Genomic DNA, 22,553 nt, shown 5'->3' with positions numbered 1-22,553 from the left:
GGGGGCAAAGCGCGGAGGCTCCTTCTCTTTCGCTTTTTCTTTTCAACCGGACCAAGACCACGGAGGGACGGGCTCCGGCCGAGGGATCACGCGCCCGCCGTCAGGACCGCCGGGAAGCCCGGCGAACTGGAGCGGCCCGAGACGTCGTTACACCAGGGCCCTCTCCCATCTCTCTCTACCAGGTTACGTCGCTCGGTCGGTTTGGTTTGGCGTTTTTTTCCTTTTTTAACCGGACGCGAAGCTTCGCCGCCAAAGAGCTGGGGTCGCTGCCGTCGGTCCGGCTCTGTCGCGGGGGCTAAGTAGAGGAAGTGCAAGGAACCGCTTATGTACCATGCTACATCTTGTTCAAGAAGGCTATTGCAGACATTTCTACAACATATACAACTGCACGTGACATTCTGTGTTACAAAGGCTTCAAAAACATACCACCAGAACTAAATACATACTTGATGGCATCCAGGTTTTCAATTTAGAGTCTTCACGGACTATAACACAGTCTCTGGATGGGGTAGAAGTAATGCAGTGTCTTACAGACAAATGTGGAAAACCGCTATGCAAAAGTTTATTAAATTTGGTCAGTCTCATAGTGCTTCTCGATGGCTTTGTTCAGTAAGTCTTTTCTGTGGGTTTTTTTTTTTTTTAGGTTTGTTTTTTAATCTCATCCAGTGGCAAACTACAAGACTTCAGTGTACATTTAATGACACAACTGCTACATCATCTTGATTTTATAGCTATCTTTAATATCAAAGCAGCTTAAGCTGTTAATAAATTCCAAAGTATCCTTTTATTAAAATATCTAAAAGAGGTCTATAAATATTTTTTTTTTTTTTCTAAAATTGTTCCCAGTTTTTCACATTTAAAACAAAGCTCGGGGTCGGTTCGTAGCGGGTTCTCTCGGCCCCCTTCCACCAGGCGCGGGCTGCGCTTCCCTTCTCCTTCTCCTCCACCAAGCAGGTCGGGTCACCTTTCGCCTCTCCGTACGCGGTGAATTTAACAAAATATATATATATATATATATATATGTGTGTGTGTGTGTGTGACGTATATATATATGTATACACCGTGGCGGGAGCCGGCGGCGGGGCTCAGAACTCCCACTCGAGGGCCTCGTCGCGGTTGGCGGCCCGCTCCAGGCGGTGGATGATGTTGTTGAGGTTGGCCATCTTCTCGTGCCGCCGCTGGACGCTGGTGCTGAGCCGGGGGCCGGGTGCCGGGGCGCCGGCGGGCAGCGCCGGGGAGAGGGGCCCGGCGGAGCAGGGCAGGGGCGACACGGAGGCGGCGAGGCCGGGCGAGGAGGCCGCCGAGGGCGAGTTCAGGGAGAGCTCGAGGCTGCAGCGGGACGACGACTCCGAGGCGGATTTGAAGCTGGCGGGGTCGGGCGGCGGGCCGCCCTCGGGTTCGCGGGGCGCGTGCCGAGCGGTCCCGGTCCCGGTCCCGGTCCCGGTCCGGCCTCCCCGCCGCGGCAGGCTGCCAGCGCCGTGGGCAGCGTCCTGAGTGGCAGCCGGCTCGGCCCGGGGCGGGCCGGGATGGCGCGCGGCCGCCTCCGGCTCGCCGGCCGGGCTGCACGAGTCCCGGCGGTCGCAGCAGCCGCCCTGCTCCCCGGCCTCGGCTCGCTCCTCCTTCACCTTGACCGGCGGCTCGCTGGCCCGCGGCGGCTCGCCCTCCTCCGGCGCCGGCTTCCGCTCCTCGCCGTCCGAATCCGGGCTCAGCGGCTGGGCGCCGGGCTGCGCGGGGCCGGTCCCGCCACCGCCGCCGCTCGCCTCCGGGTCCGTGTCGTTGTCCTGGGCGCCCTCCACCAGCATCTCCCGACGCATCCGCGACCTGGGGGGACGCAAGCAGAGGCCGGGCGTGAAAACCCCAGCTTGTCCTCCCTCAAAACGTTTCGGGTGGGGGGTGGCGCGGTTCGGAAAGGCTTCGCTAATCGGAAGCGGCGTTTTGCGGCGAGCGTCCCGCTGGCCTCCCCCCGCGCTGGCCTCAATCCCTGCTCCCTTTGACAGCGCCGCGGTGCCACATGAAAGCAGAGACTACCCGGGCCTGAAAATGGGGAAATGGTTTTGCGACGCTTTGAGCCGTTTCCAGTTTGCAGCCTTCCAAACTGACCCAATTCTGCAAATATTTTCCACTACCTTTTTTTTTTTTTTTTTTTTTTTTTTTACATAACCAAGATTTTTTTAAAGACTTATTTTAGGGCTGTTGCGTTTACTGAGAACAGGAGTGGCTTTCCTGGAACGACACACGGGGAAAGGTTGTGGAAAATTTCGGATTTAAAAACATCGGTCAACTTTTCATCAAAAAGGCCGATTTTCCGAGATCTCCCCCGCGCTCCCCTGAGTCTTCCCAACAAGCAGTCGCTTCGCGAGAGAAGCTTGGGCCGGCTTCCATAAATATTTACCATCTACTTTGGGCTGCCCCAGGAGAGCCTGAGGCTAAGCGGACTTGACACGAGCAGTTATGTGCCTTTTTATACCGTTTTATAGAGCTGGAGGGGGCACGACCCCTCCAACTGCGCTGCTCGCCTAGGGGCAGCAGTGAAACGGCGCGAGGCTGGCCGCATCGGCCCAGAAACGTCTCTGGGACGGGGGAGGAGGATGCGGGAGCCGGGTGGACACCTGCGACGCGGCCCGAGGGAAAGGGCCCGTGCCGCTCGCCGAGGCTGGGCTGCCGCGGGGACGGTCCCCAGTCCCATCCGCCCTGGCGTCTTTCCCCCACGCGCCGCCGGGCTGCTGCTCCGTGGCGGATGGATGCCACCACGGCCATCGCTTCCAACGCCCAGCCCGACCCGCTCGAGCAGTAGGACATCTCCCATGGGTATCTGATAGCAAAGTCGCACCGATTTTTGGCCGATCTCCTGTGCCCCGTGAACCTCTACGGGCCGACAGCGGCTCTGGGTCCCCGCTGCTGGGACGCACGGCCGGGCGAGGGGGACAGGGTGCCCGCAAAGGTGCCACGGCCCCGTAATGCCGCCGCGATGGCACGGCGCAGCGCTCCTCGCATCCCCTCGCCCCACCGTCTCCGCAGGTGGCGGGGGGGATCGGTGTCGTGGTGCTGCCCGGCCCCCCCGAGCGCGCGCCCCGTACCTGTAGTTGTGGAACCAGTTGATGACCGTGTTGGTCTTGAGGTTGAGCTGGAAGGAGAGCAGCTCGATGGTCTGCTGCGAGGGGTAGGGCTCCAGCTGGTAGGCCTTCTTCAAGGCTTCCTTCTCCTCCGGCGCCAGCACCACCCGCGGCTTCTTGATCTGCAGCAGGCTGAGGTCCTGCGGCTGGAGGCTGGGGCTGGCGCACTCCGAGCGGGCGCTGGGGGACTCGCTGTCCGAGCCGGCGCTGATCAGCCCGTAGCGACGCTTCAGGTAGGCTGCGGGGAGAGGAGACGGTGCAGCGCTCCTGGGATGGACAGCCAGGTCGCCCGCGCCGGCCCCGGCCGCTCCGCGAGGGCTGCGGGGCATCGGTGGCTGCGGATCCAGCCTGCAGCACCCCAAGCCCCCCCGGCCAGGCACGCGTCATGGCCCCGCCGCTCACCTTTCTTCTCCAGCTTCTTCATGTCGCGGAGCTTCTCGACGTTGTGGGGGTCGTTGAGCCAGAGCTGCATGCGGACGAAGGGCTCCCTCCCCTTCAGGCTCAGCTTGTGCCACGGTTTGGGCCTGGAGAGGAGATCGGACACCGAGCCCTGCGTCAGGCCCAGGATGCTCTCCCCGAACAGCCGCTGGCCTGGCAGAGGAGAAGCAAAGGTGGTTAGAGCAGGGCCGGAGCAGCGGGGCTGGAGCTCTGGACCCCCGTCTGCCCCCGCGCTGGAGATGCGCCCAGTTTCCAGGGCAGCCTCGCTCCTAGCGAGCCCACGGCCGGGTTCCCCTTGAACGCGTGGGGCCGGGGAGAACGTGGGGCTCTGCGGCTGCTAAAACGCGGGGCGACGCACCCAGGAGCGGCACCGGACACGGGCAGCCCGTCCCCGCCAGCCTAGGTGAGCGCACGTGGGCAGGTGTCTCGGTGCGGCCGAGCAGAGGAGGTGGCACCCCAAGAGCCGCCCGGCGCCGCTCCCCGCCGGGCCGGGCAGCACCGGGAGCCCGGCGGCAGCCGGCAAAGCCCGGCAGCCAGGCAGTGCCGTGCCCGAGGCGGTGCGCACCTAGGTTGTTGTCCGTCAACACCTCCTTGACCTTCTTGGTGATGGAGTAGGTGTCCAGCTCGGGGGACATGGCGACGATCTCCTGGATGCCCACGGGCCCTTGGCTGTTGGGGTAGATCTTCCCGCTCAGCACAGAGGCCGACCGGCTCTCGGGTTGCTGATTTTCCTTGCTGCTCTCCAGGGCGAGGGTGAGGGGCTCCTGCGAGCCCTTGTCTTGCTCCGAGGGGCTGGGTGGCGGCGAGGGGGACGGCTGGGCCTCCGCGGGGCTGGCTGCGAAACACGCCGGGGAGAGCAGGCGTTAGCAGCGCCCTTCGGACAGCCTCTCCCCCACCCATCAGTTTTACCACGGGGATGCAGACGTTATCGGCTCGCTCCTGCCCCGCTCCCCGGGCGGCGGAGGCCGCGTGCGCGTGGCCCGCAGCTCTGCTGGAGACGGGGGGGCTGCGGGGCCGTCGCCCCTCTCCAGCCCGTCCCCCGAACCTCCCCCGTGAGCCCCAGCACAGGGTTCCTCCAAAGCGATGTCGCTAACGACCTCTCTGCTTGCATAACTGTCTGCAAGCACCAAAATGCAGCATGCAACAGTCAGTCCACCCCCTCCACGCGCAGCGTCAGCATCGCCTGCAATGCGCCATTCGCCCGCCCCAGCTGCGGGTCCGGCTGCCCACCGCGCGCCGCAGCGGAAAGGCGTTTATGTGCTCCTAAAACACCATTTCAGGTGGTTTTGCTGAGAGCAAAACCCTGTTTTCCAAACTGGCCAGGCGCATGGTGCAGCGCTGTGCCTCCGAGTCCGACCCTCCTCCCGAACGGCTGCCAGTCTCCCGCGGGTTTGGCACCAGCGGCCGACTGAGAACCCCTTTCCGTGGGAAACCTCCTGGGCCGGGAGGACGGAGGGAGCGGAGGCGGAGGCCAGGGGAGAGGGAGGAACTCAGCGGGAACCAACCAGGGATTTTAGCGTTTAGCACCGTCCGCAGCACGGGCAGCCCGCGAGCAGCTCTGCCTTTGGAAAGGGGGAAAAACAAGCAGAATCTCTAAGGCCGCTGTTGCAGAGCAGGAGGCGACAGCGGAATAATTAAAGAGCAAAAACACAACATTAACATAAAAAACCAGTTACTTCTTTATTCCAGGCACAAAGCCAAGGATTTTGTTGTGTTTTTTCTTTTCTTCTTTTTTTTCCCCTTAACTAGATGACTTTCAAAACCCATTCCTGACAAAATAACATTTGAAGGATCTGTGTAACAGCCTTATCTTGTCTAACATACTAATTAAGGGGGTTCGGAATGAGTTGGACGTGTCAGAACAGCAGCTTTGGAGAGACGGATAAAAGGGGCCTCGCCGGGAGGCGACAGCGCGCGTGCAGGGTGCCGGCGCCGCTCGGGGACCGGGGCCGGGGCAGGCGGCGGGGACTTACCCTGCGAGGGGGTGGGCTGCTGGCTGATGCCCTGGCCCAGCTGGTCCGTCAGCCACAGCTGCATGCGGATGAAGGGCTCGCGGCCCTTCTGCGTCAGCTTGCTCCACGGCTTGGGCCGCGACAGCATGTCGCTCACGCTGCCCTGCGACAGGCCCAGCACCTGGGGACGGCGGAGAGGTTAAGCGGCCGGGCCGGGGGCCGCCGAGCCGAGCCGAGCCGAGCCGAGCCGAGCCGAGCCGAGCGGCGCCTCTGCTCCTCTCCGTTCTGCCCTGCGGCCGGCACGGGCTCGCCGGGTCCTCCCGCGGGGACCCCGGGCAGGAGCAGCCGGAGGGCAGCGGCCGAGGCAGCCCCGCCGGCGGGGACACGGGGCCGGGCAGTGCGCCGGGGGCAGGATGAGCCCCCGGAGCGGAGAGGACCCCCGGGGACCCCAGGCCGGTACCTTCTCTCCAAAGATCCTCTGGCAGATGCCGTTCTTGGCCAGCTTCTCCTTCACCTGCCGGGTCAGCTCCAGCGTGTCCACCTCCCTGTACATGTACATCTCGTACTGCTCCGGCGTCAGCGGCGGCACGGTGGGCTTGAGGGTCCGGGGCACGTAAGCCGGGTAGTAGGAGAGGCGGCCGGCGGCCTGCGGCTCAGCCCCCTCCGACTTCATCTCCGTCGCCTTGTGGGGCTCGTCGTCAGCCGGCGGCAGCTCCTCGTCGTTGGCGCCGCTCTCGCCCGGGTCCCCCCGGGGCCAGGCCCGGCCGTTGGCCATGCTGGAGTAGCTCGAGGAGGAGGAGGAGAGCGAGGGCGACACGGAGGTGTAGGGCCGGCTGAGCAGGCTCCTCTCCGCCGCCCAGTGCTGGTCGAAGTAGGAGCCGGCGTCGCCGATCTCCGACTTGACCTTGCGGATGATGCTCTGGACGAAGGCGGCGGGCGAGAGGACGGCGAGGGGCGCCGGCGTGGCCCCGGGGCCAGCCCCGCTCCCGTCCTCCTGCTTGATGTAGGCCTGGACGATGTTCTGGCTGACGGCGGCCAGCGTGGCGCGCTCGGCGGGCGGCGTGCCGCCGGGCCGCCCGGCCCCGGCCTCCATCTCCAGCAGCGCCTGCTGCTGCGCCTGCATCTCCCGCCGCGCCTGCTCCAGGATGCTCTTGATGGCGTCCTCCGAGCCGGTGCCGCCGGAGCCGTTGGCGACCGCCTGAGGAGCCGAGGCGTTTTTGGGCTCGCCTGCAAAGAGGAGAAGAGCGGGAGTGAGCGGGGAGGGTGCCGGCGGCGCGGCGGCTCGTCCCGGGGTCCCCCGGCACGGCGCTGCGTCCTCGCGGCAGAGCCGTGCCGCGGCGGGGCCCGGGGCAGAGGGTGCGGGAAGGTTTTGAGTTCTGCTCCCGGACGGCAGACGCGACTCTGCGGGTGGTGGGGGTTTCTCTGCCGAAGGGCGTCTGGCAGAGCCGCAGCCCCGGTTCGGGTGCAAGAGGTCCCGGTTGCGCTCCTGCCCCTGGCCAGCGCCTCTCCCCCTCTCGCCTCGGTTTTAAAACGGGGTAAATGATTCTGTAAAACGGGGTTAATGATTCTTCCCTTTCTACGGACACGGGCCCTGGGGACGGCGCGCTCCGCGGCTGCTGAGCTGGACAGGATCCGAGCGAATAGGATCAGCTCCTGACAAACCGCCCGTGGGATCGAGCCTGCGAGCGTTCCCGGTGTGCGGGAGCGAGCAAAGTGCCCCTGTGCCCCGGGAAGAGGCCTGGAGCGGAGAGCCCGGCCCGGAGAGCCTCGCTGCGAGGCCGGCGCCGAGCATCGTCCTGGGACCCGGCTCCCCCAGCACGAGGACTCGGGGGGTTGTTTTGCTCGTTGCTTTTTTTAATCCCCTTAAACCCTAGCGAGATTGGCTGTTAATTGCATTTCCTTCCCTTGCCTTTATTTATTAACAGAACAGCTTTTGCTTAGCATGGCACGCACGTAAATCATTCCAGCCTGGGTGGGAAGTTCACACCTCGCTGGAAGGAACGGGAATTTCCAGGCTGCCTGTGAATGTGCATCCCGGGCCTCTCCTGGAGCTGGGATTAGCCTGGTGCCAGTACAGCTGTTTGCATGGCATGTCCTCGATCTTCACGCCAGAAGGCGATTTTTGATGCTCTTCTAAGTACTGCAGCTTTTCTTTTTTCAGCGCATTGTTTTAAAATGTTGCCATAACTCAAAACGCAGGCGAAAGGGGATTTGATCCAGATCTTGTTAATAGTGTTCTCCTTCAGGCAGACAAGCAAGGCGGGCGATTTCAGCTCCGCGGGGACTGCTTGGCAGATTATAAGCGCAGAAATCGGCCGGGTAGCGTGGACGGCAGCACCCAACAAAGCAAACGCTCTGAAAGCTACATATATAACTGGGATTCTGTTTCGACGATTGCAGAGTAAATCCTATTAACAACGATGGCAATATACAAACATGTTTGTTTTCCCCGTCTGTTTTTCCATCATTCTTGTCTAATTTAATTCTCAGGGATTCTGCTTTCTCAGCAGACTACCTGTTTTAATGTATTTCATTTCTTGTAATTGACTGTGCGCACAGCTGGTTTAATGATTCCTCACGCCATATGGATTGCGCGTTCTCATTTAATCATCTGTTTCGGGAGGGGGGAAGGGAGAGGTTAGGTCCGAAGTTCCTAAAAGCCCCGATGCAAAAGGGCCTCTGTTTAGAAGGAGCCTCGCGACGGCACGGAGGCACCGCAGCACTCAATCACGTGGGAAAGCTTCATCTCTAACAACATTTAACATGATTTCGTTTCACTGTGATCCCTAAATATTTTCTACGGATGTCCTTAGGTCAGCGTTTCACTTTTCATCACGACTGCGGGCAGGGAGGTGACAAAATGACACTGCCCAGCGCCCTGGAGATCCAGTCCAACCGGGAAGGCCCCCAACAGGTCCCTGCTCCAGATCATACATCCGAGCAGGAGAAACGCCCCCAAAAGCCCAGTTTGGCCCTGCCATCTTGGTCCAGGCTCCTGCTTGCAGCCAAGGTCCCCACGGGCTGCCCACAGTGACAGTGCCCCAGGTGACGCCTGCAGGGACACCAGGACCTGCGAGGGATCCTTGGGGTAAGAAAGCATTTCCAAGCTCAGGGCATCTACATTTGGGCTCCGAAAGCCCAAACCTTTCTCTGGGGAAGGATGTCTCAACCTTTTGTGATTTGCAGGCTCCTAACGTTTCCCAGAGGAGGTAAACCCCCCCGCGCAGGGAGTCGAAGGCTTCTGCTGGCTGCCTTGCTTTCCCGAGGGCAGCCCTGGAAGGACAACCTGAGTGCCAGGGGCGAGCAGGCCGATGAGCACAGCCCTAAAAGTTCAACGAAACATCAAGGTGTTCAGATGTCACCGGTGATCTGAGACACCTGAGAAGAGACCCGGTTTCACAAAACGCTGCCTTGGCGGGCTGTGAGGTGGGTCCAGAGGAGGAGCCGCGTTTTGGGGCCAGAACAGGAAGGTCGGGATGTCTGGGGAGGGCTTGGTCCTTCGCAGTGCAGAGCCAGGGGTGCAAACGGGGTGACCGGGAGCTTCTCGCCACCGGGATCCACGGGGCAGCTCCGGGGCCTCCCAGCGCGGCACGGCTGCACCTACCTCCCTTCTGCGACTCGATCTCCTTCTTCGCCTGCTCCAGGATGTTTTTGATGGCGTCGTCAGAGCCGGTTTCTGGCGTTCTGATCCGCGGCGTGATGCTACCTGATCAAAGAGGCACGATAACAGATTTGTCACCGGCGCTGGTTTTACAAGCTCCGCTTGTATGTCAGGCAGTATTTACTGCTGCTCGTGTTCAGTTATTTTTAGAGATGCTGGTTTTAAGAAAACTGTCACTCCCGATTAGTCACTAGTCAGAGCGAAGGGAGCCCAGGTAGCTCCGCTGGCAGCTTTCGCCTCCTCGTCTGCAGCCCGGCGTGCGGGGGGAGAGACCGCCCTGATCGCAGGGGGCTTCCCGGCTCCGCGCCGTATCCGTGCCCTCCCAGCTGTGCCGGACGAAGGGCTAACGCTGGCACAAGGTCCCTGTGCTTTGCTTGGATTTGCAAAGCAGCTGGATTTCCGGGGAGGAAAACGGCCTCCTGCCAGGGAGATGCCCGGGAGCGCTCCACCGGTGCTGGGCAGCGCGCGGGAGCGGAAAGGAGGCAGGTTTGGGGCAGGCGGACAAAGACGCGCGGTGGCGGGGTGAGCGGCCCCTGTGCCATGCCTCGGTTTCCCCTCGCCTCGCCTCGCCACCTGGGCTGGAGGCCGGCAGGACCGGAGCCAGCGCCAGCGCGGGAAGGCGCTGCGGGGCATCATTATTTCATGGCGGTGCCGACACCGTACCAACGTCCCGCAGTATTAAGGCTTCATTATTTTAACAAAACATTCCCGAGCGCATTGATTCATATGCGAAGAAACACGCTAATGAATAATTAAATGGCTCTTGTCAGGATAAACGAGCAAAGCGCATTCGGGCTCGCGGCTTCCGTGACGGCTTGTTTTTAATTGTTACGATTTGCCGGGACCTCATCCTGCCCGGCGGCTGGCTCCGACCCGGCGGCACCCTGGCAAGCTGGGCACGGCGAGAAATAATCCCTGGGTGTCTCCTGCGGGTTTCCCGGCCTGCCCGGCTGGGATGGGATGGGATGGGACGGGGCAGCCGGCGCTGCGCGGCGCCGGGGCCACTCACCTCTCTGGCGCACCTGGATTGTCCTCAGAGCCAGCACGTTCTGCTCGTCCGCCAGGAACTGCTTCATCTTGATGAACGGCTCCTTGCCCTTCACCGTCAGCTTGCGCCAGGGCTTGGGCCGGGCCAGGATCTCGCTGACGGAGCCCTGCGACAGCCCCAGCACGTAGTGGCCGAAGACCCGCTGCCCGATGTTGTGCTTCAGCAGCTGCTCCTTCACCTGGAAGGCGATTTCGGCCGTGTCGAGCTGCTCCTCGTCGGCGGCGCTGCCCTCGCACTGCTCGCCGGCGGGGCTGGCGTCGCTGGCCGGCGCGGTGCCGGTGCCGGTGTTGCCGCCAGGCGCCCCGCTCCCCTTGCCGGCGAAGTAGGCGGAGGCGAAGGGCGGCCCCCCGGCGCTCTCGCTCTTGTAGCCGGCCGGCGGGACGGGCTTGGGGAGCAGGGTGTCCGCCGGGAGCCTCTCGCCGGGCGCCGCGCCGGGGAAGGGGGACAGCGAGAAAGTCCGCTGGCCCTCGGGGGCCGGGCCGGGGCCGTGGGGCGGCGGGCCGGGCGCCGGCGAGGAGGGCTCGTCGGCCGGGGCGTGCGAGAGCTGCTGCGGGGACGGGTACGGCTGCTCCAGGCCCAGGGACTCCCTCACCGCCTCGTCTTCGGAGGGATCCTCCTCTAGAGAGCAACGAGAGAGGTGGGCAGGCACTATAGCGCCGGGCGCCCGCCGGGCCACCTGCCTCCGTTTCCCCCACCCGGCTCCGCTCCCGGCCGTGTTCCCGGCTCCCCGGAGGCGCCCCGGGCAAGGAAGTCCTTGGGGCACCCAAGAGGACCCAGGAGTCCTGGCTCCGCTCGGAGACCTTCCCGCCCGCCGCACTGGCATCCAGGGAGGAGCACGGACACACGGCAAGGGGAGGATCCGAATATAAACCCAAACGGCACAAAACGCGCGCGCGTACAAATCGAAAAGCCCCGGGTAAATGCTGTTACCCTACCAGTGCTGGCTAGCAGGCTCGGCTTCTCCAGCAGGTATTTCTGAGAGGGGTAGAAAGCCTCCTTGCCTAGGAGCAGCGCCTCCTCCGGCTTTGACATGCTCTGAAAAGAGGGAAACGGAGGCGGGGAAGGGTTACGGAGCAAGCGGCTAGGGCAGAGCCGGCACGGGCGCCGCGGCCGAGGGCACTTGCCTGCGGAAGGCTGCAGCTCGCGGACGCCACCTTCATCGCTTTCAAGATGCTGGGAGAGGAACGGGAGGGTCAGGCGGGCTGGGAAACGCGCCGCAGCGGTGCCGGGCAGGGGAGGGAGCCGGCGCCCGCCGTGCCCTACCTCAGCTCCGTTTTGATCTCCTCGTAGTCCGCCTGGGCCTGCAGTTTCTCCTCCAGCTTCTGCGGAGGAGAAGGGGGGAGTGAGCGCAGCTCCGTGCGCGGAGCGACGAACGGAGCTCCCCCGGCGCCGCGGGCTGCGTCCGGCCCCACGCAGATCGGCGAAGGCACCGAGCGACGGCTCGGGCAGCCCCACGGCCGGGCGCCGCCGGGGCCAGGCGCTCACCTCGATGGCTTCGTTCTTGGCGGCCAGCTGCCCCTCCAGCTCGGCGATGTGGTTGGCCGAGGACTCCTCCAGCTCCTGCAGCGAGCTCTGGAGGTGCTGCACGTCCTTGAGCAGCCGCAGGATCTCCCGGTCCTTGGCGGCCAGAGCTGCCTCCAGCCTCGACCCTGAGCACATGGAATAGTTCACTTTGTCCTGCCGGGAGAGGGGACACCGTCAGCACCGCGGCCCGGCCGGGGAGGGGGGGCGAGCGGCCGGGGCTCTGCTCGGTGCCCGCGGGCCGGGAAAGGCAAAGCGAGGGGCAGGAGACGTGGGAGCGGGGTCCCCAGCCGACGCTACGCCCCATGCCCCGACGGTGCAGAACGGCCTGAATCCCTCCCGGCAAGGTGCCTGGGTGGCTCCCGAACCCCACGGGGGGGTGGGGGGGCTCCTCACCCCGCCGCCGGCCCCCTGCGGAGAGCAGCAGGCCAGGCGCAGGGAGCTGTTCACGGAGGCCAGCTGCTCCCGCAGGCTCTCCACCTCCCGCTGGGCCGCCTCCGCTCGCTGCAAGAGAGGAGGAAGGGCGTCAGGCCGGGCGCCCCGCTTCGCCCGCCGGAGCCCCCTGCTAGCGCCAGCATCAGCGTAAAACATCCCCCGCGCGCTCGCGGCAGGAACGGGTCGTCCCCGTGCGCCGGCCGCGGACCGCCTGCACGACGCCGAAAGGCCCTATTTACACGCCAAGGGCCCTTCAGGCCCCTTTTATTATCTGCACGTGTTTACTTGCACCCGCGCTTCCAGGATTAAACAAAACTAACGAAGGGAAACGCAAGCAACGAGAAATAATTACGCCCGAGACCAGCACAGGTTGATGCGGGTCATCCTGCTCTCACCCCTGCACCGGTGCTGCCCGAAAACACCCAAGACGGAGGCTGGAGGCGTTAAACGCGTAAAAGCCAGCAGCTGAAATGCACCCGAGCACCAGCGAGAGACGAGGGGTCCGCCCGGGGCGCGGGATCCTCCGCGGGGCTGCTTCAGAGGAACCGCGGCACAACCGTTTGGGGGAGCCCAGCCCAGCCGTGGTGGCATGAACCCCTCGGGGCCGCGGGCAGCCGCCTGCCTCCCCGCAGAGCCTCGGACCGTTTTTGGGGACAAACTTCAGGGCCAGCCAGATTTGGGGAGGAGGGGGGGGGGTGCAGGTCCCGCGGGCTCCTTGGGGCGCACGGGTCGCGGCTGAGCGCGGAGGGGAGGAAACGGGGAATTCGTTCTGCGCTCGCTAAAAGAGCCGGCTCTGCTCACCTGGTTGGCTTTCTCGAGGTTCGTCATGATCATCGCCACTTCGTCCGCCCTGCGACCGCAAAGCAAGAGGCGTCAGCCGCAGCGGCTCCGCATGCAGCGGCTCCCGCGCAGCGAGCGGAGCTTCCCGCCGCGCTTCCCATCTGGTTTTCCCTTGCCCGCTGCCGGGACGGGCCGAGGTTAACGCAGGTAACGAGCTGGGCTCCGCTCCAGCCCCCGGGGCCGCGGCGGCGGCGGCAGCTCTCTGTGCCGCTGCGCTCGCGAGAGCAGCCCAACGTCCGAGCAGCCGTAAGCGTCCGGCTCTGCGGCTGGCGAGAGCCGGAGCGGGGGACAAGACGCGCTCGACTAAAAAATAAATGGCACCCGACCAACAAAAATAAGAACGTGCAAATGTACGTCTGGTGAAGCAGAGGGGGCTGTGAAATGCAATCCACGGGCTGAGCTCTGCCTGCTGCTGGAAACCCGGGAAGGGAGAACATACAGAGCCCAAGGGAGAACATCTCCGGGTCTGGAGGGATGGAGCAGGCCCGGAGCCGATGGAAGAACCCACTTCCCTGTATTATTGCCCACGTGCCTACAGCACGCTCGGCCGCTCCACGGGCGCTGCTCCGAAGCCTGAGGGCACAACACACGTCTCGGGAAGACCTAAGGAGCGACCGGGACTCGGAGGCTCCCGCGGTCGCTTAACGTATCTGAGCAGCAGCAGGAGCTCCCTGAGCCGTCTGCACACCTCGCAGACACGTCTCTGCCGGGCCACGGCTCGGACGCGGGCGCTACCTGGCCCTCGTGGACGCTGAGCTGAGCCTCGGGCACGCGAACGGAGTCTGGGGACAACTCGAAAACGGACCTAGTCTCAAAGCCGTTCTCAAGTCCCAGCCGCAAATCGCTTCAGCACGTGTCCGCTGCCCCGGGGAGCACCCAACGCGATGCACCCACGTGGCCGGAGCACCACCACGAGAGGTGCCCGCTGGTGACCCCGACCCAGGCGCGCGGGGACAGCGGGGCTCAGCCCAGAGGCAGCCGAGCGTTTTCCCCATCACTGGTCTAGCTCTTGCCACATCAGCCCCAGAAGCAAACTCGGAGACGATGCCACGGGGCCAGGCGTGCTGGGGACGCCCGCTCTGTGCTGGCTGCTTTGGTGGGAGCTCTTAAATTAAGCACAGGGGAAAACCTCCAAACGGCACGTAACCGCCCGTCCCGAACGGAGGGAGCAGCCTGCACGGACTGGGCGCCCCCGAAGGCCACGCGAACCCGGCCGGGAGATGCAGCCGCCCTTGGCCACCAGCGACGGCGGGACGGGTCGGGAGGGAGATCTGCCCAGCGCGCGAGCCGGGACAGGGATCCCTGCGCGGGATGGGCCACGGCAGGGCTGCCGGCACCTGCCCAGCGTCTGCTCAAACTCCTGTCCTGGAGGACCAGCTCCTTCCCTTGGCAAGCCGTGGGCCGGAGAAAGACCCCGGCTCGCTCAGGCAGGCCAGGATTTGGCTCCGCAGCAGAGCGGCGACTTACTTCGAGGCGGCTTCTTCGTCGTATTTACATCGCAGCTCGAGCAGCTCCGTCTGGGTTGCCTTCAGCGCTGGCCAGCGGGAAGAGCAAAGAGAGCGGGTGAGGAGGCGGCGGGCGCCGCGGGAGGCGGAGGGGCCGGCGCGCAGGGCTGCCCCGCGCCCGCGCTGCCCCTACCTGAATGCAGCACTTTGATCTTCTCCTCTGCTTCCCCCAGGCGAGCGGCCAAAGTGATCTGTGCTTCCTGCAGCCCCCTGCGAGCACAAGCGCATCAGAAGCTGCTCGCGCCCGCGCGGGCGTCATCCCCCCCCCCCCCCCCCCCGGGGACGACAGCTCTTCCCCGGCCGGCGCGCGCCCACCCTCCGCCGCACTCGCTCGCCACCCAGTTTGCTATTTCCTCTCTTTTACCCCATTCTTAAAAGCCATCGCTCAGTGATGCTGGGCGAAACGCACAGTTATTGCAGCAGAGACGTTTTCACGCCATCGCTGTTATCAAAGTTTCCATTAAAAGCCTTGATTTCAAGGGGTTTATAGCCCTGGCTGTAAAAACTCACTTCAGGCTGAAAACGGCACGTTGGATCGCAGCCCAGACGCAAATTTCTTAACAAAGGATTCATTAAGAAGAATTAAGAGGTGGCGGGAGAAAAGAGGAGAAACGGGAAGAGGGGAGCGAGCGCCGCTGCTGCGGAGCCGGTGCGCGGAGCACCCACCCGCCACGCCGCCGACAGCCCTCCGGCGGCGTCCTCGGCTCCCCAGCACCCGCCGAGCCCTCGGCACCGGCCGCGCGGGGCTGCGGACACCCCGCGTCCCCGCACGGCATCGTCCCCGGGACAGGCCGGGGGGTTTCTGAGCCGGGAAGGGAAGCGCGCACCGAGATCCCTCCGAGGGGGGATGGCAATCCGCCCCCTCCTCTAATTAATTTGAGGGGGGGAAGCAATCAGGGAAAAGTTATTCTGCATTATTTATAGCTTGCACTTGCCAGGAACTTACTCGGAGAGATCTGCAATTTAGGCTTTAAAGATTCCTCATTTGTTTACCGGTGCAGCGTGTTAAGGAATAACAATGAAGCTCCATTAAACGCGCCACCGGGAAAGTCAGGAGCGTCGAAATTAAAAGGACGTTTAATGAGGTTCATCCGCCGACCTGGATTTAACTGATTTGTCCGAGCAAAACAGCGCGGCGGAGAAATCCGGCGAGGGGCCGGGGCCGCGGCTCGCTCGGCCCCCGCGTGGGGAGACCCCGGGGGCCGGCGCTGCCCTGGGCAGCCCGGCACGGACCCCGGACCCGTCCAGCCTCGGAGACGCCCGATAAACCCCGGCAAGCGAGGACGGGCAGACGGACGCTCTGAGCACCGAGACCGCCGCCAACGTACCAGCCAGGTTTCGAGGCAGGACGAGCAGCAGCTAAAATGACATTTACTTTCCGCTTTAAAGGCCCCTTTCCCCGACTACTCACGTACTTTTGCTTTTCTGCCTCATTTCTCTGCAACAAGGTTTCTGCGAAAAGTGCTTTGCTGTTGGTGCCCGCGAGGCCGCTTTCGTCCGCCGCGGCGAGCCCAGCCGGAGACGCTCCCTCTGTGGGGGGACGGAGCTCACGGAGGCGGCACGAGCCGGGGGGAACGGAGCAGCCCGGGGGCGAGGGGGCTGCCCGGACGCGGCCCCGAGCCCGCGCTCGCTCCGCCGCGGCGCGTTAGGGGAGCGCAGCCGGGCCGCGGCGCCCGCGCGGGAGCTACCTCGGGTGCCGACGGGCTCCGGGTGCTTCTTCCACGGGCGGCCGAGGTCCTTCGCGGGCGGGTTGGGCGGCTCGAGGCGCTGGAGCTGCTGCAGCCGGTCCTCCAAGCTCCGGGCGGCCTCCAGCACCGGCGCGGGGTCTGCGGGAGAGAGGACGGAGGCGGTGAGGGGCCGGGATGGGCGCCGCCGGGCCCTCGCCCACCCTCCCGGCAGCTGCCTGGGCCGGGACCCGTGGCCACCCCAGCACCCTGGTGGCCACCGTGGGACCCCGGTGGCGGTGGTGGCTAGCCCAGGACCCTCACGGCGGCAACCACCCCATGACCTCCGTGGCGGTGGCCACTCTGGGACCTGCGCAGCGGCAGTGGCTGCCCTGGGACCCCCGTGGTGGTGGTGGCCAGCCCAAGACTCCAGTAGCCACCCTGGGACCCATGCAGTGGTGGCCACCCTGGCAACCCAATGGCCACCCCGGGACCCTGGTGGCCACCTTGAGACCCCCGCGGCAGTGGCCACCTTGGGACCTGCACAGCGGTAGTGGCCACCCTGGGACCCCAGCAGCGGTGGTGGCCAGCCCAGGACTCCAGTGGCCACCCTGGGACCTGTGTGGTGGCGGCCATCCTGGCAACCCAGTGGCCACCCCAAGACCCTTGTGGCAGTGGCCACCCCAAGACCCTGGTGGCCACCGCAAGAGTGCTGTGGCAGAGGTCACCTCGGGACCCCTGCAGCAGTGGCCACACGAGACTCCCACAGCCGTGGCCATCCCGAGATTCCGGTGGCCACTTCTAGACCACCGTGGCGGTGGCCAACCCGGGACCCCGGCGGCCAACCCGAGACCCCAGCAGCCGTGGCCACCTGGGGACCCTGGTGGCCACTTCAGGACCACCGTGGCGGTGGCCACCCCAGGACCCCGGTGGCCACCCCGAGACCCCTGCAGCCTCGGCCACTCCAGGACCCCGGTGGCCACCTCGGGACGCCGGTGGCCGCGGCGGGGCGCAGACGAGGGGGGCGGCGCGGAGGCGAGCAGGTGCGCGCGGGGCCGCGCGCCTCCCCTCCGTCAGCGCTACGCCGTCCTTAGCCAGCGCCTGCTCAGCAGGGTGTGCCATTATGTCTCCCAGGGCTGATGTAATTATACATTGACATAATTAACCCAGCAAGCCCATTAAGCAGGCCAGCTAAAAATTCATCTATAATTATTTGTTGTGTGCATGCTAATGAGTCCATCTGCACTGCCATTGTACAACACGAACAAATTAATTTACAAGTCTGGATTTTTTAATAAGTTCAAGAAAATGCCTCCTATCGAGCCAGGTTAATATAGGTCTAGATTTTTTTCTTTTTTTAAAAGAGGAGAGGAAAGAAAATAGAATCAAATTCTCCCGAGTCAAGAAGTTAGATAAACAGGGAAGTGGGACGGAGCTGGGCGCGCTGCTGTACGGCGCACGCTCGTGGCACGTGTCCAAGGGCGAAAAAAATAATAACTGTAATGGGGAAAAAAAAAGAACCGAACAACTGGCTGCCTCCGCTCCGGGCGGGAGGAAGGGGCAGCTCTTCTGCTAGGTAATTCCCAGGCGGAGGCCGGCGCGGAGCGGGCCGAAGGGCCGTGCCGGGGCTCCCGCTCGCCCCATCCGAAGGGATCGTTTGAGGCGCTGGGGAACGACGCAGGGGCGCCTTGGGAAAGAAGCACGGAGAGCGCCTGCTCCCACTGGGGCTGGCATCTCCCAAAGCAGCAGGGTGGCGCGCGGCCCCTTCCCGAAGCACGCCGTAGGGAATAACACCCGTCAGCTTTCCGAGGGAGGCGACGGAGACCCCGGTGCATCTGGGAGCCATGGGACACGGCCCCCTGCGGCTGACCGTCCCGCTGAGCTGCAGGAAGGGACGGCCGGGAATGCTCTCCGCTCTTCCCGGGCTGGGTTCCCGGCGGCATCCAGGCTCGGAGGTGCATCGCGCTCCGATCCGGCCGGCCGCAGGGGCCCGAAGAGCGTTGCAATCCCGCCATCCGGCCTGAAACTCCCAGCCCCGCGAAGGGTGGATGGCCGTTTCCCGCACACCGGCTGATTTCACAGCCGTTAACAACGTCAGTGACCACGCGAGCCCAGATAACGACACGGGTAATTAAGCCCGGCGCTCGGGGCGGCGGGGGCCGGGGGGGGGGAGGCTCCCTCCGCGCGTCCCGCCGGCCGCCCGCGGGGACAGGAGCCGGGCAGGTCCCCGAGGCGAGCGGCGCCGGCGCCTCCTCTCGCCTCCCTAACGAGAGAGACGGCGCAGGAGCGATAAAGCGCCGGGGGGGGGGATTTTTCGCGGGTCAGCATTTTCCCTCCTGCTTCCTCGAGCCACGGCGCCGGCGCTGACACGCAGCTGCCGTGTTCTCCTGCCGCTCCTCTCCCTGTGGAGCCGCTTATCCCGGGATGATATATTTCCGGAGCGGAGCTGGAAAGGCCTGCGAAAGGCTTCGCGAGCGCAGGCGGCGCGACGCCCATCCTTCGCCCCGGGTGCCAGCCGCGACGACGGCGATGCGGAAAGCCCAGCGGGGTTATTCTGACCGTGCCAGGGTGACGCGGTCCATCCCGCGGGAGAGGGGCTGGCGGCAGCCGGGTTGTCCCCCCCCCCCCGGCGGCACCGGACCCCACAGGGCGACCCACAGCGTCGCCGACTGCCTGCGTGGCACCGCTCGGTCCCGAATACCGCGCGGGAAACAGCGGGTCTGCTGCAAAACGAACCCCCCGCCCAGGCTCCGGCATCGCTCTGCCTTATGCTCTCTCCCTCTCTCTCTCTATATATTTATATAAAAGGTCTTGCCGCTAGCTGGCGATGTTGTACGTGCTTTTGGCAGCAGCGGTGGTGCGGGAGGGTCCCGGGGCAGCGGGACGCATCCCGGCTCGGCTGGGGGCGCGGGGAGCCGTCGCGGCACGCGGCACCCTCGACGGCAGCACCCGCATCCCGTCATCTGCCGCCGCTCCGCGCCTCCACCCGGCCCGGCAGCAGCGGGGGCCCTCGGTGGCCCCACGCCGCCGCGGCGCCTCTCGCGCCGCCCCGTCCCGACCTGCCGCAACCCGCCCGCCAGAGCCCTGCGAAACCCTCCGCGAGCCAAAGTCGGCCTTAAATCAAATCATCCCCAACGACGACGACATTAATTATGCTTTTAACACATTTTACTGCTCCCCCCCCCCTTCCCTTCGCGCCACATCTGTGTGAACAATATCCCAAAGATTTACGGTTTTCTCCCGTAATTACAGACACGCAGCCAGCTCACTTATCAAAATACTTGCTGAGCAATCAGGCTCCGTTGCAGGCGCTGCCAGAGATTTGTGTTGACAGCAGCCATTCAAAGCAGAAAATGTCGAATCAGGACTTATGCGGCGCTTCCGAAGTATTCCACCAAGAGTCCGCCCGTCGAGAGACGCACGGGCGCGCAACCGATGGGACAAACCGGCGGGAGGGAGGATCCGCAGCGAGGCGGGACGGGGACGAGCCGGGAGCGGGGAAGGGAGCGCGCGGGACGGACGGGAACCGCGGGAGCAAGGATGGGGAGAAGCAGAGAGCGTGTCGAGATTGCACCGGAGCAGCGCCGGGGCGTGCGTGCGTGTATCCGTGGGCGTGTGTGTATCCATGTGTGTATCTGTATGCGTGTGTGCACGTGTGCATGTGTGTATCCGTGTGCATGTGTGTATCCGTGTGCATGTGCGTATCCGTGTGCATGTGCGTATCCACGTGCATGTGTGCGTGCATGTGTGTGTGTGTGCAGGGAGGGATCCCCGGGGAGGCTGCGAGGAGGGCGAGCGCGGGGAGGGGAGATAACCGGGTTCGGGGAGCCGAGCTGACATTTGGTTCTCGTAGCACAGGATAAAATTTAATGAGGACGAAAATACGTCTCCCTAATTCCCCTAAGAAATCATTAAAACATTTTGTTATTCCTAAATGTCTGGAAAATGAATTAGTGGCCCTGCAGGAGCCCTTCTGTGCATCTTCAGCAGTCTGCAGCTCTCCGTGCTCAGCCGTGCCGCCGCGGGCCGTGCCGTGCCGTGCCGTGGGCCAAGCGGAGCCAGCGCTCTCCGGCTGCCCGCTCCGCGCTCGGCTCGGGGCAGCGCGGGGCCCAGCGCCGGCGGAACGGCGAGCGGCTTGGGGGCAGCTTCACGGGGAGCCCGGAGCCGAGGGAACCGCTGCTACGCCGGCTCCGACCCCCTCGCCGGCCGCCCCGCGCCGGTCCCGGCACCCGGCCTGCAAAGAAGGAGCAGCGGGGCCGCGGTTTCGGCGGGGCGAGCCGAGAGCCGCCCGCGGCGCGGGACGTCCTGCCGCGCGCACGAAGCGAGGGACGCCGGACGCCAGCCACGTCCGGCGCCGCGTCGGGAGCCGCGCCGCAGGACGGAGCTCAGCCGCTTCGGTTAACTTACCGTCGAAAAGACAAGTGGGGAGAGCTGCAGCGCTACTACAAGGGCTGAGCAAATGTATTCCTTTCCTAACGTCAAGATGCATTTGGCTCAGGGGCTGAAACACAGCGACGGCAAAAGACGTTTCCACTCGTCCGTTCGGCTGGTGTTTCCAGAGCGACATGCAAGGGGCAGCGTCGGCGATGCCAGCTCCGGCGCCGGAGGCAGGGCCGGGCCGCGGAGGCGATGCGAGCGGGCTGGGGCGCCGGGCGGAGGCGGCCGGGACGGCGGGAGACGCTGCGCTTCTCGCTCCTCGGCGGCTCCGGTCCGGCCGCTAGCTGGGCGGTGGCGGCGGCGGGAAGCTATTCGCTACGGAGCCGAGGCGCCGCCGCGTTCCTTACCTGGAGCTGCGATTAATTGCTTGCAAACGGTCAGGAAAGCCGTCTCAGCCTCCTTGCTCCTTGTGCTAAGTGCAATCACCTGCAGGGAGAGGAGAACAGGAGGTGAGGAGAGGGGACGCGCTCGGCGGGGGGAACCAGGGCGGGCGGCTGCCGCGTGCCCTGCGACGCCGGGATGGGGGACGGGACACGGCAGGACGGGAGGCTCCCGAGCCGAACCAACGAGCCTCGCTTTGCCGACACTCCGGGCTCATGGAAACGCTCTGCCGGAGAGCGGCACATGCACTTCGGGGCTCCCCCATCTCCCGCCCACGATCCATCCGATCGCCAGCCCTGCTTTCACACCGCGGGGACCAGAGCATGAGGCCAGTGCCGTTTCCCAGGCGGAAGCACCTCTGGCTGTAGGCCCGGGATGGGAGACGTGGGGTGGGTGGGCGGTGCTCCCGCGGGAAGCGCCGAGCCGGGCGGCCGCTCCGTGCCCAGCGCAGCGGCACGCGCTGCCTTCGGCTACGCTCCCAGCGCTATTGCAATGTCACGCCAGCCTAAATCATTGATGCGCTCTGAGCAAATGAAAATTATAATTTAATGCCGGCGCTTAAATAAGAAATAAGAATTTGGCCTCTTATTGGGCTTGCTGGGCTGGAGCCGGCTCCCGGGGTGGCCGGCGGCGGGGACGCTCGCGCCGCGCCGGGGACGCCTGCCGGCCGCCCCCACCTGCTCGCGCGCCCTCCCGCCGCCGGGGCCGCGGCGCTAACGGCACGACGGCACGGCCGCCCGCCGCGCGGCCATCCAACATTCATGAGCATGAATCATTTACTGCCATTAATTTTTCAGCGCGTGCCGACGCGTCCGGGCGGGGATTTCCCCCCGCCGGACTCCAGCGCTTTGGCTCGCCGAGTTTCCCGCTCCCAGCTCCCGTGCTCGGCGCAGCGGGACGCGGACGGGGCGACGGCGCAGGCTGCCGGACACCCTATTAGCAACGGTGCAATAGTCAATTAAGCCAAGCTGAAGCTGCTGACGGGCTAATCACCAAGCAAAGTCCGAACTCGGGGCCCCGGGGCAGCTCACGCAGCCTCGCCCAGCCGCCTTCTCCCACCTTCCTCCTCCTCCTCCTCCTCGCTAGAGAAGCTTCCAACGCACGGCGCAAGGCTGAATTTAAATTGCTTGTCATTCAAAACAAAAGCAAACCGCTCATTTGTAATTCAGCAGCCACCTGAGCAAACTGCCTGCTCCTTCCCCGCTCACAGGCACCGGAGCACAAAGATCATTTTTCTATTGTTAAAATTGCATAAGTCCGGCTTTTTTTCAGCATCTGATACACAAACCTCCTTTCTCGCCGCCGTGCTGCCAGCAGAGGAGGGATTTGGGGGCTCTCTGCAGCGTTCCCCCAAACCCACTTGGCTTCGGGGCACTTTAAAAAATAGCAATCATAAAGGCACCGAGGGAGCGCAAAGGCCCCGGGAAAGCGAGCGGCGGCCCTGGGCCCCGGCTGGGCGTTTTAGCAGGGCAGCGCCGTCCCCGGCACCTTCCCCCGCCGCTTCGGCTTGGGCTGGGAAGCCCCGACGGAGGGCAAGGGGGGTTCAGGCGCGCGAGGG

General features: G+C 64.6%; 1 protein-coding gene across 2 annotated transcripts in view; it reads right to left on the bottom strand.

The window, feature by feature from the left end:
• Positions 1–1,004: 1,004 nt before the first annotated feature.
• The window catches only part of CUX2 (cut like homeobox 2), a 77,797-nt gene continuing 56,248 nt past the window's right edge, over positions 1,005–22,553 (bottom strand). The window contains exons 2-20 of one of the 2 annotated variants that reach the window (XM_067306918.1): positions 20,962–21,040; positions 16,202–16,339; positions 15,929–16,043; positions 14,647–14,723; positions 14,476–14,542; positions 12,970–13,018; positions 12,130–12,237; positions 11,698–11,889; positions 11,476–11,534; positions 11,337–11,385; positions 11,148–11,247; positions 10,174–10,830; positions 9,108–9,209; positions 5,964–6,730; positions 5,525–5,684; positions 4,117–4,386; positions 3,516–3,704; positions 3,078–3,351; positions 1,005–1,821 (exon numbers count right to left, since the gene is read on the bottom strand). In XM_067306918.1, the coding sequence (XP_067163019.1) occupies positions 1,086–1,821; positions 3,078–3,351; positions 3,516–3,704; positions 4,117–4,386; positions 5,525–5,684; positions 5,964–6,730; positions 9,108–9,209; positions 10,174–10,830; positions 11,148–11,247; positions 11,337–11,385; positions 11,476–11,534; positions 11,698–11,889; positions 12,130–12,237; positions 12,970–13,018; positions 14,476–14,542; positions 14,647–14,723; positions 15,929–16,043; positions 16,202–16,339; positions 20,962–21,040 (4,188 nt within the window). In that variant the 3' untranslated portion in view covers positions 1,005–1,085. Of the gene's footprint in view, positions 1,822–3,077; positions 3,352–3,515; positions 3,705–4,116; positions 4,387–5,524; positions 5,685–5,963; positions 6,731–9,107; positions 9,210–10,173; positions 10,831–11,147; positions 11,248–11,336; positions 11,386–11,475; positions 11,535–11,697; positions 11,890–12,129; positions 12,238–12,969; positions 13,019–14,475; positions 14,543–14,646; positions 14,724–15,928; positions 16,044–16,201; positions 16,340–20,584; positions 20,913–20,961; positions 21,041–22,553 lie in introns of those variants that run through there. The other variant, XM_067306917.1, reaches the window with a different exon arrangement.

Source organism: Apteryx mantelli, chromosome 17 (assembly GCF_036417845.1).
Source record: "Apteryx mantelli isolate bAptMan1 chromosome 17, bAptMan1.hap1, whole genome shotgun sequence".
Classification (NCBI taxonomy): domain Eukaryota; kingdom Metazoa; phylum Chordata; class Aves; order Apterygiformes; family Apterygidae; genus Apteryx; species Apteryx mantelli.
This window is presented reverse-complemented; position numbering and strand designations above follow the sequence as displayed.